Source organism: Astatotilapia calliptera, chromosome 1 (assembly GCF_900246225.1).
Source record: "Astatotilapia calliptera chromosome 1, fAstCal1.2, whole genome shotgun sequence".
Taxonomy (NCBI): Eukaryota; Metazoa; Chordata; class Actinopteri; order Cichliformes; family Cichlidae; genus Astatotilapia; species Astatotilapia calliptera.
Window position 1 is genome coordinate 4,533,083 of NC_039302.1, and position 12,237 is coordinate 4,545,319.

The following is a 12,237-nucleotide window of genomic DNA, read 5'->3' on the forward strand; positions in this document are numbered from 1 at the left end:
CTCTTCTTCTGACTCCCTGGGCAGACTCAGGGCTGATGGGCCTGCTGGCTTCCTATCTCTCTTCTGCCGCAGGCTTTGAAGGATGCTCCATGGTGCCCTCCATCTATCCTCTGGAGACGCTGCACAACTCACTGTCTCTGAAACAGGTTAGCGAGTTCCTCACCAGCGTGTGCCAGAACGCGGGGGATCCACACACTAGGACCACCAGAGGTAAGACACACAAACCGACACACTCCTGTTTGTATTTATAGACATCGTAGCCACACCTGACTACGCTCAGCCTGACCTGCGATCCCTCCGTCTCTTTGTAGCTTTGTCAGCCATGTTTGGTGCACACAGCCAGCCGTCAGTAGACTCGTACATCCCTCAAAGGGTCCTCTCTTCCTCCATCTCGCTCAGATCTCGTTCTGACAGGCCTCCTTGGTGTGAGTATCGCAGCACATCCTCCATCTCTCAGGATCTGACATTTCTAGGTTTCTCTGCTGTGTCACTTCCAGACGTTTGGGGATTATTTATGGAAGCCAAGTTGTCCCTTACAGCCTGTTTTAAACTAAGCTCACAGTTTATGTCTGTCTTTGTATTTATCTATTTTTGTCATAAATAAAGACTGCAGAACCCAGTGAACCGACCAGTGACCCACCCATGTGGGTTTTTCAGCGTCGATATACTTGGATTCAAATAAAACTTTAATCATTTGTGATGCATGTGAACAGCAAGGAGGAAATAGACTATTTAAAACTATAGAAATTGGTAGTATCAGTAGTAATGATATTTATATATTGAGCAATGAGTGTGACAGGAACAACAGATAAAAATTAGCATCCTTCTAAGTCTGCCCCTTTTACACGATGAACCTAAGTGTTCATGTTGCGTCTAATTTTCTTGGTCTTCATAATATTTAACTGTTTCTTTGTTTTTTTTACCACTTTCATGGCTTTATTAAAAAAACATATATTAAACGATTGTTATGACAATTGTGGTTTACCTGCAGTTGTTTTGGCTACTGGCTAACTTAGCCATTAGCGTAATTTTACCCTTTTGCTGTTTAATTTTATTTACACAACACCAACTCACAACAACAGTCGCCTCAAGGTGCTTTATACTGTAAGGTCGAGCCTACAATAATACATACAGAGAAAAACCCAACAATCATATGACCCCCTATGAGCAAGCAGTTTGGCGACAGTGGGAAGGAAAAACTCCCTTTTAACAGGAAGAAACCTCCGGCAGAACCAGGCTCAGGGAGGGGCGGGGCCATCTGCTGTGATTGGTTGGGGTGAGAGAAGGAAGATAGGATAAAGACATGCTGTGGAGGAGAGACAGAGATGTTAGCATAGGCTTAGCAACTGTAATCTGAAAACTGCTAAATACAAACCACAGCAGTCACCCAGGCTGATGAGGAGTGATCCCTAGAACCAGTGTGCACAGGCTTCCTCTGCAGATCAGACCTTCTTTTCTGTCCCTGCAGACAGCAGCGGTCCATCCAGTACCGTATCCAGCGCTGGGCCCTCCTCTCCCACCACGGCTGACACCTCCCCGAGGTTCAGCTTCAGCGATAAGATCTCCCTCACTCCTCAGAGCAGCGAGGAAACCCACTCATCTCAAAACCTTTCTGCTCAGCTGGCACCTGCGGTTGCGTCACCAGCCCACGAATCAACCGACTCTGCTGTTCCAAACCTCGCCGAAGTCCCTTTGACTCCAAATAACTCACCAGAAGATGATCCGGAGCCGTGTGCAGTCACCGACCAGAAGCCCGACAACCCTGCGCCACCGCTGGAGGTGGAAGAGGGGCCTTCGTTAGCTGCCGATCCCTCGGATCCCAGCCTCAGACCTCCATGCTCGGCTTTAGCTGAACTCTCTCTGGGTCGGATGGAGGGTTACTGCCTCCCGGGCTCCCTGCCTGTGCTGCTGGAGCTCAGAGAGAGCAGCAGCGAGGCAGGCTCCAGCTCCCAGACACCCCAGTCCCCAGAGGGGCCTGACGAATTCTTTGACACCCATGAGTCCATGGAGTTGTGGATGGACAGTCCAGAAAGCCTCCCACATCAAGAGACGCCCCTGGAGGCTGGACGCACTAACATGGGCGAGCCGTAGAGCAACACTGGGGCAACTGCTGTGGTTCCAGCATTCATCATTAATATGAACAGCGTAGTATTGAACTGAGCTACAACTATCCAGGCCTTCCCTTTTCTCTCTTGTGACTCTGATGAGTGATCTCGGGCAGCTCTGTGTTGGAGAATCAGATGACAGTGCCGTACATGCTGTTCATCGCCTGCTCGGCCCTCTGGTTCAGTCCATCCACAGGTGAAGATGGGACAGCTTGGAGAAGGTCAAGCTAAATAGAAAAGCTTTTTGTTACTGTCACTTGTTCGCTGTTATAAATGCCTTTGTTTGAATGATTGTAGACACGGGGTCTTAAATGTGCTATTAGGCTAAAAGCTTGAGCTAAATGAGGCTGAAAAGCTGCAGAAAATTGTCCAAGATGATTTTCTTTTTTTTCTTGATTTATTGTGACCATAAAGTTACTGATTAACGGAGCTTTAAATTGTGTTACGTGTGCTGGATGTATATCTACTCTCACAGTACCAGCTTTCAGGGCATGTTGGTGTGGCTAATGATCGTTAGCGATCAGCGAGCTTTCTGTTTGTTCCTCAGTACAGGAACTAAAAGATCAAACGCAGACTCTGAAAAATACAATCAGCAAATCTTCTGCTTTTCGTCAATCTGCAGCGTCCCTCCGGTGCCGGGCGTCCGTGGCACTGCATGTTTGATTTTTTAAAGAGGCTGAAGCTGAGTGGAAGTGTTCAGTCTCCGGGTCAAACCGTGTGTGCACTGCTTACTGCCAAAGTCCTCAAGCCTCATTACAAAGTTAATATAATCAGTAGGAAATGATAGAGGAAATATTTATTTTGAAACGGCATCTAAAAACAAAAGTCTGTATTTTTAATACCCACACATCGGATATGGAATTGTACCACAGCTACTGTGTATATTTGTGTTTTTGTAAAGTCACGACGTGATGCAGGAAGGATCCGAAAGCTAATCTTTTATGTCATCACTGAACAAACGGGAGGGGCATTTTACATTCTGTGTGCTTTTTAATGTGGCGACCAGTTATGTAGCAGCCGTGTGCGTGGAGGCAGGCGCACACGCTTGATTCAGGTAGTCGAGGATGCTGATGTGCAATTGCGTGTTCAATCAGTCCGGTTTCATGTTACATCACAAAGTACTGTGAGTACTGTGAAATCCATGACTGTGAGTTTGGGAAACTCTGACCTGTCTGTGTGTGCAGAATAAAAAACGTGACACCAGTGTGGCCCTGCTGTCTTCTTGAGCTCATGTTCTTTGTGCACGATGGGTTCATTTATGTCCTTCTGACTTACTTATAGAGTGCAGGTTCTATCCCTCAGATATAAGGACGTCATCTTTGCTTTCTGCAGCTTCCATTTCACTCCACACAGTCACATTGAAGCTGAAGTTGCATGTAGCCAAACTGTTGGGAGCAAAAGAGAATTAAATCTCCAAACTAACGACCACTCAGGAACGAGCTGTCCCAGCTTGGCAGTGGGGCGAGTGCCCCCAGAAGTTTATTCTCCATGGTCACTGATGCGTTCCCAGAACAATAATTGAAGCAACATGAAGCTGTCGGCGTATTGCAGAACAGAATGTGGTTGTGTGGATCATTCATGCAAATGGGGAACGAAGGCCGAATGCTCCAATCCAACAGAGGAGCTGCTGCACCATCAAAGATGGCGCTGGCACGGCTGGCAGCCTTAACCCAATTTCCCTCGGGATGAATGAAGTATGATCAATCAATCAAAAAAAAAAGACCGATGCTGGTTGTGGTAAAAAGGTGTAATAGTGTTAGTGTTAGTAAATGCCTGTTAATTTAAATTGACTTGAGACAACCGGGGTGGCTTCGGCCCCCCAGCGACTGTAAACTGGATACCTAAGAAGATGCTTTCAATCTACTGCCAAGCCGTTATTCAAGGTGTTCAAGTTGATGTCAGGACTTGCAGGTTGTTCCACTCTAAACACAATGTTGTTTTCTTTATTATTTTTTTCTCTATGCATGGAGCACGTTGTAAATTAAAAAAAAAAAAAAAAGTGGGGGAAGGTTCAGAGGCTCCAGCGCTCTCCAGGACTCTGAGTCTCTTCCTGAGAATAAATGAGCTCTGAAGTGTTCGCTAAGTAAATGTGTCAAAGGTAGATGTGTCCTGACACCTGGAGTTACCGTTCTCACAGTGTATGTTGTCACCGTGGAGGTCAGCGCTGTGAGTGATGAGCCGGAGAACAGAAGTGCAGAGGAACGTAGGCGATGGGGATATTTTATGAATGGAAAAATTTCATCTGCACCATTTCCAGGTGTTTGATGAACACACTCAGGTAAAGAGTAGCACGATTCTCTCTTAAATGTTTTCAAAAACTTCTTCTCTTTTCAGGAATACAAAGACCTCTCAGTCACCAAGTTCTGTTAATGTCCAGGGTTGCGATGTTCAGGTGATGTGTTAGAAAGTCCATGAAGTGAGGTGTATTTAAAGTCATTGTTGCGTTGCTGCCATTGTCTTTAGATTTTTCCTTTGGATTTCTGTTGAGAGTATTTTCAGCCCAATGAGTTTGGATAGAAAAGCGTATGAACTTCTTTAAGTTGCTTGAAGATGTTTCACCTCTCATCCGAGAAAAAGCTTCAAGCAACTTAAAGAAGTCCAAGCTCCTTAGACTACGATGACCTGGATGACTGAGAACCTTCACTGACTGTAGAAAGATGTTTTCTGCTCTCATTGGTTCAGCCCATCGGTCTTTGGCAAGTTGTTGCACCTCCGTCCTGGAAAGGACCCGATATTTTTTGAACATTAGATTTTCCTGAAGTCCTATATTCTAGGACCTAGAATATAGTTCCTCATGTATCCGCCTGCCTGCCTGTAACTGTTGTGTCTATCTATCCTCTAGCAGAGCCAGGACCAGAGCTAAGTGACTATATTTGGATGAAGTTATTAGCTCGGCACCCCGTTCAGTCAAACCAAAGCATTAAAAAGGAAAATCACCCAGTGTAAACTTGAAGGAGTGCTTCTGTATCAGCTTTTTTATATACGTCAACTTATCTTCTGACATTCATCACCATGCAAGGCCTGAAACATTAGTGATTTATTTAAAACTGTAGTTTACTCTGTGCTGCTCGAGGTTGGCTCCAAACGTCAGTCTATGTTACAATGGTAGTTAAAGTCTTACAGCCCAGTACAGGAGCAGTTCAGGCTTTAATGATAATTACTGGTGTCCCCGTTGGAGTCTGCTGGACTTCATCCACTACTTCAAGTCGTTAAACTGGACCTTTTTCGGGTTTTGGATTATCTGACTAATACTATGACCTGCTGTGTGCTACAGACTTTTGTGTGAGTATAATTTGTCTGTTACTTGGTATTAGCCTATATGTGTCTGCTGCACCTGTGCAGTTTAGTAATGCAGCTTTGCTAACTAGCATGCTAACTCCACACTTTCATTTGTAAGGTAACTTCTGCCTCCAAAAAAAAGATTTGGACAAAATCCTGAAGTTTCCAAAACAAATGGGAACATCATGCTGTCTGTGGATTCACTGACCTTTGACAGGTCAGATATGACGGTTTACAGTTAACAGGCTTAGAGTAACCAGCTAGGCACAAATCTGCTTCAGAGGAGTACATGGTTCTTTCCAGCTCCAAAGCAAAGGGAAACATCCACATCTATTGTTCCCTCTATTCTCCAGCCTGATCCTGTGACCCAGCGAGTGATGTCATTGCTGCATCCATTCATCAGCTTCTCACAGCGAGGATTGTCTTCCAGCTTCCGGCTGCTCCTTCCCCTAGGATGGTACCATCTTCAGACTCCACGGTGTCTGGGAATCACTGCCGTATCTGTTTGCTTTGTTTTGGTTGATAAATGGCTCCTATCACCAGTGGAGGGCCTCGGCACTCCAATCCAGCATACTTTGTGGCTGTTAAACTTTTTTTTTTTTTTTTTTAAAGGGTTCATCAAGCAGAACGAAGCCCAGATTGTTCCAGTGTCTGGACCGCAGAGTGTCAAGATGAATCAACATAGCTAAATCCACACTAAGGCCACGAGGAAGGAAAAGTAGTCTATGAGTGGTTCATAAACTTAACCATTCATCACTTATAAAGGCATATAAAAGTGTAAAGCCTTAAACAAACTGACTCTATTTAATTAGAATATATTAGGATTTCTTTTAGCTTTTACAGTAACCAGTTTCCATGGCTCGCGGTTCTCACTGCTTTGCACCTGAGAGTTAGAAACCCTTTAACAGCACGTGGGGTGTATCATGTGGGGCATCACTGGATGAACCAAGGTTTTAATGGTTTGATTACGATGTGGTTGTTTCAGAAGCTGTGTCTGACATTAGTGGTGTTATCTGGTGGTTTCCACCCATTTTTACTGAGAGGGCAGCCAGAGCTGGTCCGCAAGCATGATTCAGACCGAAATAAAAGGTTTTGACAGGGCAGTCTGAAAGCTTTGTTCTCTGGTGATGAACTCTACTGATCCTCTGACCTTTTCTTATTGTGCCAAGATAACTAATTGTCAATACATTAATGTCTTCATAGAGGACGACTCCCAATTATTGAAAAACATCTCCCCATAAACAAGCTGGACTGTCATGATCCCCAGAGGATAAACCATGGTAACGTTTCTATCAACATTGTAGTTTTTTTGTTTCAACATCAGGCTCGTTCAACCTTTAAATACCAACACTGCCGAAGTTCAGAGAATCCAAAATATACTTAATAGAATTTTTACCCCTCTGCAGTAAGAGGCTGAAGAATGAAGTGAGGTTGGAGTTTCACCCCATCCATGTAACTCCTGAAACTCTTGAACGAGTTCAAATCTGTGACCTCAAGGTGAGAGGTCAAGTTTTCTAAAAGTCTTCAATTCAGTTTTAATTATATAGCTCCAAATGATAAAGAAAACCCCAACAATCATATCACCACTTATGAGCAAGACCTTTGGTGACAGTGGGAAGGATAAACTCTCTTTTAACAGGAAGAAACTTGCAGCAGATCCAGGCTCAGGGAGGGGCGGGGCTAAAGACCCACTGTGGAAGAGAGCCAGTGATCAATAATTACTCATGATTAGATGCAGAGTGGTGTACGAACACATGTGAGTGTATGAAGAAAAAACACCCAGCAGACACAAAATGACAAGCCGACACATTTTCTTTCGGTAAATGATAATTTTTATTGATCTTCACCACACTTTTCCCTTTCAACAATAAATCACTTTTCTATTTGACCTGTTTACGCGTTTAAAGAGAGATAAAGAGAATATTGCACTTAAAACAAGAGATGGAAGTAAAACCATGAAGCAGAAAAGGAGGGAGGAAACAATCACGAGGCTTTCCTTACAGCACAGTGCCTCCTCAGTACCAGGCAGCTTAGCTTCTTAACTAGCATAATTTAAAATAGCATCTCTATGTTAAGTCAGGTTTGTTTTCAGCTATTACGATACAGGAGAACTCAGAAGGAAGGTACACATGCACGCACAAGCAGGGCTCACTGGAAACCAACAGTCTTTATGATTTATGAGTCGTTCCACTGCAGATAAGTATGAATGCCACAGATACTGACTTTTTTAACTTTTGTTTTTTTGCACATGAAAATAGAGCAGTTAGCTGTGTGTGTGTTAAGCTTTGACTGAGAGAAATGTGAGTAACAGGAAGTCCACTATAGATAAAAATGTAGTGACGTGAGCGAACTGAGTCCCTCGTGTCTGGCAGTCTGAGTGGTTTGCTTATATGTGAGTAGTGCGTGATTATAATATTCCTTTACCGCAGGAATGTCAGCGTCACTGAATGACCCGGCAGCGCAAAGAGTTAACAGGAAAGTTTACCCTAGTCAACTGTAGGCTAAATGTAATTATACATAAAATTATATATAACCCTCGACTCCATATCTTTGTCACTTCTGTAAGTTGTTTGTTGACAGAATGGCAGTCAGACTGTGTCCTGTCATTCAAAGAAAGAAACCGCTGACTTTAGCCTGCACACAGCTGATGTGATGTATTTCAGGCTACGGTGAGGCCGATCTGGCGAGTGTGACTCGGGTGTACGGTACGATGCGCAGCAAAAACCAAGGCAACCCGGATATCGAAGTCCTCCACGGAGAACGTAAAGGTAATCTGCATCTTCACATTCAAAGTAAATATGAGCCAATGACGCCAGCGTCTGTCGAACACGCGTCACTAGCTGAGCCGAGGAGACAGAGAGGGGAAAATCTGCGTTTTCGTTGCGGATCATAAAGTAGCAACCCTGGTGAGGCCTGTTGGTCCTTACATCTGTTTGATTGTTGGTTTAGTTCCTGGTTAAAATCTATTAAATTGCCCCAAAAAGTATCAAAATATAGAAATCATCATCGATAATACTCGACCAAATCACATCTACGTCTAATATTAAGGTAATGAAGTGCTATCCAAAAATGACCACCAAGCTATGGCCGGAAAAAATTTAATACAAAATCAAATGCAACAAGTTGATTGTGGCTAAATTCAACAAAAAATAAAGAAATTGCACAATTTATGATGGCGAATTAATAAAACAAGTCCAGTTGAAGTCTAGCACACTCCTTTGTGTTTCTTTGAGTGGCAGCTGAAATACTGATTGGGTGCTTTGAAAGGTGCCGTTTTACCCTCACTATGTACAACTCTGACCTTTTGTGCGCTGACAAGAAAACATCAGAGGAGCCAGCGATGTATCGCACACAGGCGTGCCTAACATTTCTACCATCACTTTCTCTTCCCTTCCAGCACAGCAGGACAGAAAGGCACATGTGGGCGACCGTCAACCAGGCGAACGCGCAATCTCTCCTTACAACCACATGTTCCTATCGTTGTAATGGAATACATTCTTTAACACAACCTTTGTATCGACACAGCAACAGGTATGAGGTTACTCTACTCTAATGAGTGCTATTTTCTGTATGTAAAGATATAAATATGTAAATACCAAAGATCAGATGATTCTTTTTAAACTACATCATGACCTCCACCTACAGCTCTCTATGTGACCTCTGTGACGATATGTTGACTGGAAATACACCAAAGACTACAGAAACAAACGCAGACAACTGATTTCTCAAATTCACTGTAGGAAAAACAGTCACTGAGAAACTGGAACAAGTGGTTTTCACTTTGAAAGGACTTTAGAAAGAGCACAAGTCACTACAAGACAGATTATCTTTGAGTATGAGCGTCCCTATAGCTACAGCAAATATACTGAAAAGCCCGAGTGGACCTCTGGGTTTCTGTTTCTCTACGTCAGCGGGAGCCCCGAAGAGACGGAAATGGAAACGCAGAGGAAATTCATCACAAACTCTGTTGTGTGGTGATTTACACACTGCCTAACAGTAAGGAAGGGAATCAAACGGAAATGAAAATGCCAAATGAACAAATGTGGAGCTAGCGTCTGTGGCGACCCGCCCGTGAATAACGGAGCAGCTGAAAATATCGTAGATCTTCTCCGATACCACAAACGTGATTTGTTTGACTTGCTTGTTGTTGGCTTTAATTGTGCTTCAATTAGAACCTATTCTAAGTATTGTTTTGACAATACAAAGGGGCAAAAATCACTGCGTTATATAAAATAAGGAAAAAATCTGGTTAAGGGACAGAAAATAAAACTCTTCCCTTCACACGACAAAGTATTAAGATTGCAGTGAACAATTAAAAAAAACGACTCTGTTATACAAATGGTGATAGCCACAACAACCCTAGAAATAAATAAAAATCTAGAAAACAGAGACAGTTACCCAGATCTGTTTCACACAAATGGACTCAAATACAAATAACTGGGGCAGATACATGTTTGCATATCGGGCTATAGAGAAGAGTAAATAAAAACCGATGTACACTGGGGAGGCCAGTAGGAGAGGAGAGAGGAGACAAACGCTGGATCTTAAAACTCGATCTTGCAAGCTGGGAAAGACTCATCCTGCATGACAACGGTGCTGCTGGAGGCCAGAACCATGATGTTGAGCTCCTGCTGCCTCTCGTGCGTCTGCTGGTACCATTCACGGGTCACCTCAGTGTCGTGGGTGGGGATGAGCGTCACCTGAGAGGGAAACACAAAGGAAAGTGCGGAGGTGTAGTCACCAGAACTGAGAGTACCTAGAAGATTTTTAAACTTGTTACACTTTGAAGGATTGTGTTTTTGCTTTGATGCGGTGAGTGCGGTCTAGTTTTAGCAGTACTTGCTATAATGTGAAGTTGCGGTCAAAAGTTTGTAAACACTTATCGTAGACATTAATAATGTCTTGGTAATTTGGGGCTTCTTTGAACTGTTCTTTTTCAAGTGTGGAGTGATTGTGCAGCACGCATCTGCAATGACTTTAACAAACAGGAGTTGGGTGGATGTTTGAACGGTCCTCATGGCACAGGCCTGGGTACCATCGTTAGAGGATTGGGTCTGTGCCAACAAACTAACTTGTTTAAGGCCACGTCCACACTAATACATTTTGGTTTGAAAACGCATCTTTTTCTCTCCGGTTTTGGCGTTCCGTCCACACTGTGATGGCGGACGGCATCGTACAGCATTTGTTTTGTTTGCTCTCAAGCCCTATTAAAGATTAATATCAGTTTGTACATGTTCCAGATAAAACTCGGCACTTTTCCTCGACATTTTGCCGCGACGTCTCAAAGAGCCGGAAAATAAACAAACGTCAGACGGAAAAGACACAGGTCAATCATCGTACTTTTCACGCATACGCAGCACAGCAACGTAGCGTTTTCAGTGTGGATGAACACGATTGAAAACGATAGTGTGGACGCGGAGAGTTTTTAGACGAAACTGCAGTTTTCCAATTTATCCGGATTAGTGTCAACGTAGCCTAAATAAGCTCTACCAATTCTGCCAGGACAACTGATCGAATATTCAGTCAGGATTATGCCCTGAGCTTGCTGGTGTCTACCAAAACCACTGAGTCAGGAAGCAACTTGCTGAGAAGTAACCAAATATTAGTGTGAGTGTATATGTACTTTTTACCCTCAGCTAACCCAATTATTCTTCTTTAAATGTATTAGAGATTATTAAAGATGTACTGCTGCACCATTCTTCAAACCTGGAAAGACAACAGTGCAAACAAATCAATAAAAGCTTGTAATTACCATGACGTTCATGCCAAGTTTTGACCACAATTGTACAAATTCATGACGTATGTTTACACTCTTATAGCTCAGTGATGTCACTTAAGCTGGCAAATGTAATTGTTTTAACCTATTTATGAAGCTAGCAGCTGTAGTAGTATTCAGCTGTCCTAACAGACCGCATATAAAACATGGCCAAAGCCACCGGAGTTGAGCGTTTTGGTTTGGAAGGACAAAGAGGTAAATGACTCTGATGTCTGATTGTTCATGTTACCCGACAGGAAGTGAATGCAACCGCTGAACAGCAGGATCACGGAGAATATGCTGGCTATCTAGTTTTCGGCCTAGCGCAGATTGTTGTTGTCACCTCTTTGGCTCTGACAGCAATCAGAGATTGTTAAATGTCTGTAGACATCAAACAGGTTTCTGGCACAAAAGAACACTGGCTGATGTCCAACTTAAGGAAATTTGGGCTTAGTGGAAAACAAAAGCATCACCAGCTGCACACCTCAGTACGTAGGTCGAGTAAGAGATTGAGGTGGTCAATAAATGCCACCACAAACCTTTGAGATTTAAAAGTGAAAATTATTGTGTTTATATTTTTTTATCAAGTCGATAACCCCAGTATTAACCTTAACCTAGCTCTACATGTTGGAGGTCAGGAAAAAAAGAATAGTTTCTTCTGTGTGTCAATTAGAAAGATTATATTCTTTGTTCCCTAATTGCCAGAACTTAATAGAGAACAATGTATTAAAAACTAACCCTAGGTTAGAGTCAGGGTTAGGGTCATCAGTGATGACTTAAATCGATGGGTTAAAACACACGTAAATAATACCTGTAGGTTTGATCCCCACTGAGCTTTGCCGTCCAACAGTGCATCAAGGACTCCTCGGCTCGGTTCGCCGCTCGCTGCATCGTTGCCACTCACCACATAGTATGCAGAACGAATGCGTTTGAAAAACTCTTGGTCCACATTCTTGGCACTGCAGTGGTTGGGAATGTAAGTCAGATCCACATAAATGGGTTGGCCGGGAGCAGCCACAGAGCCTGACTTCTGAGAACCTGTGTGGGTAAAGAAGGCCAAACCATTGTTCCCTTTTGTGTTGTGTAAAGAGTTAGGAT

At 43.4% G+C, this 12,237-nt stretch overlaps 2 protein-coding genes across 3 annotated transcripts in view; one reads left to right on the forward strand and one right to left on the reverse strand.

The window, feature by feature from the left end:
- Nucleotides 1-3,313, forward strand: part of ppip5k1a (diphosphoinositol pentakisphosphate kinase 1a) — a 30,110-nt gene extending 26,797 nt beyond the window's left edge. Inside the window, 3 exon segments of the mRNA XM_026148003.1 lie at nucleotides 73-210; nucleotides 312-425; nucleotides 1,469-3,313. Coding sequence (XP_026003788.1) covers nucleotides 73-210; nucleotides 312-425; nucleotides 1,469-2,091 — 875 coding nt within the window. The 3' untranslated portion in view covers nucleotides 2,092-3,313.
- Nucleotides 3,314-7,117: 3,804 nt separating this feature from the next.
- Nucleotides 7,118-12,237, reverse strand: part of map1aa (microtubule-associated protein 1Aa) — a 58,806-nt gene continuing 53,686 nt past the window's right edge. For both annotated transcript variants that reach the window (XM_026148122.1, XM_026148195.1), the window contains 2 exons: nucleotides 11,951-12,177; nucleotides 7,118-10,084 (listed from right to left, as the gene is read on the reverse strand). In XM_026148122.1, coding sequence (XP_026003907.1) covers nucleotides 9,929-10,084; nucleotides 11,951-12,177 — 383 coding nt within the window. In that variant the 3' untranslated portion in view covers nucleotides 7,118-9,928. The remainder of the gene's footprint in view (nucleotides 10,085-11,950; nucleotides 12,178-12,237) is intronic.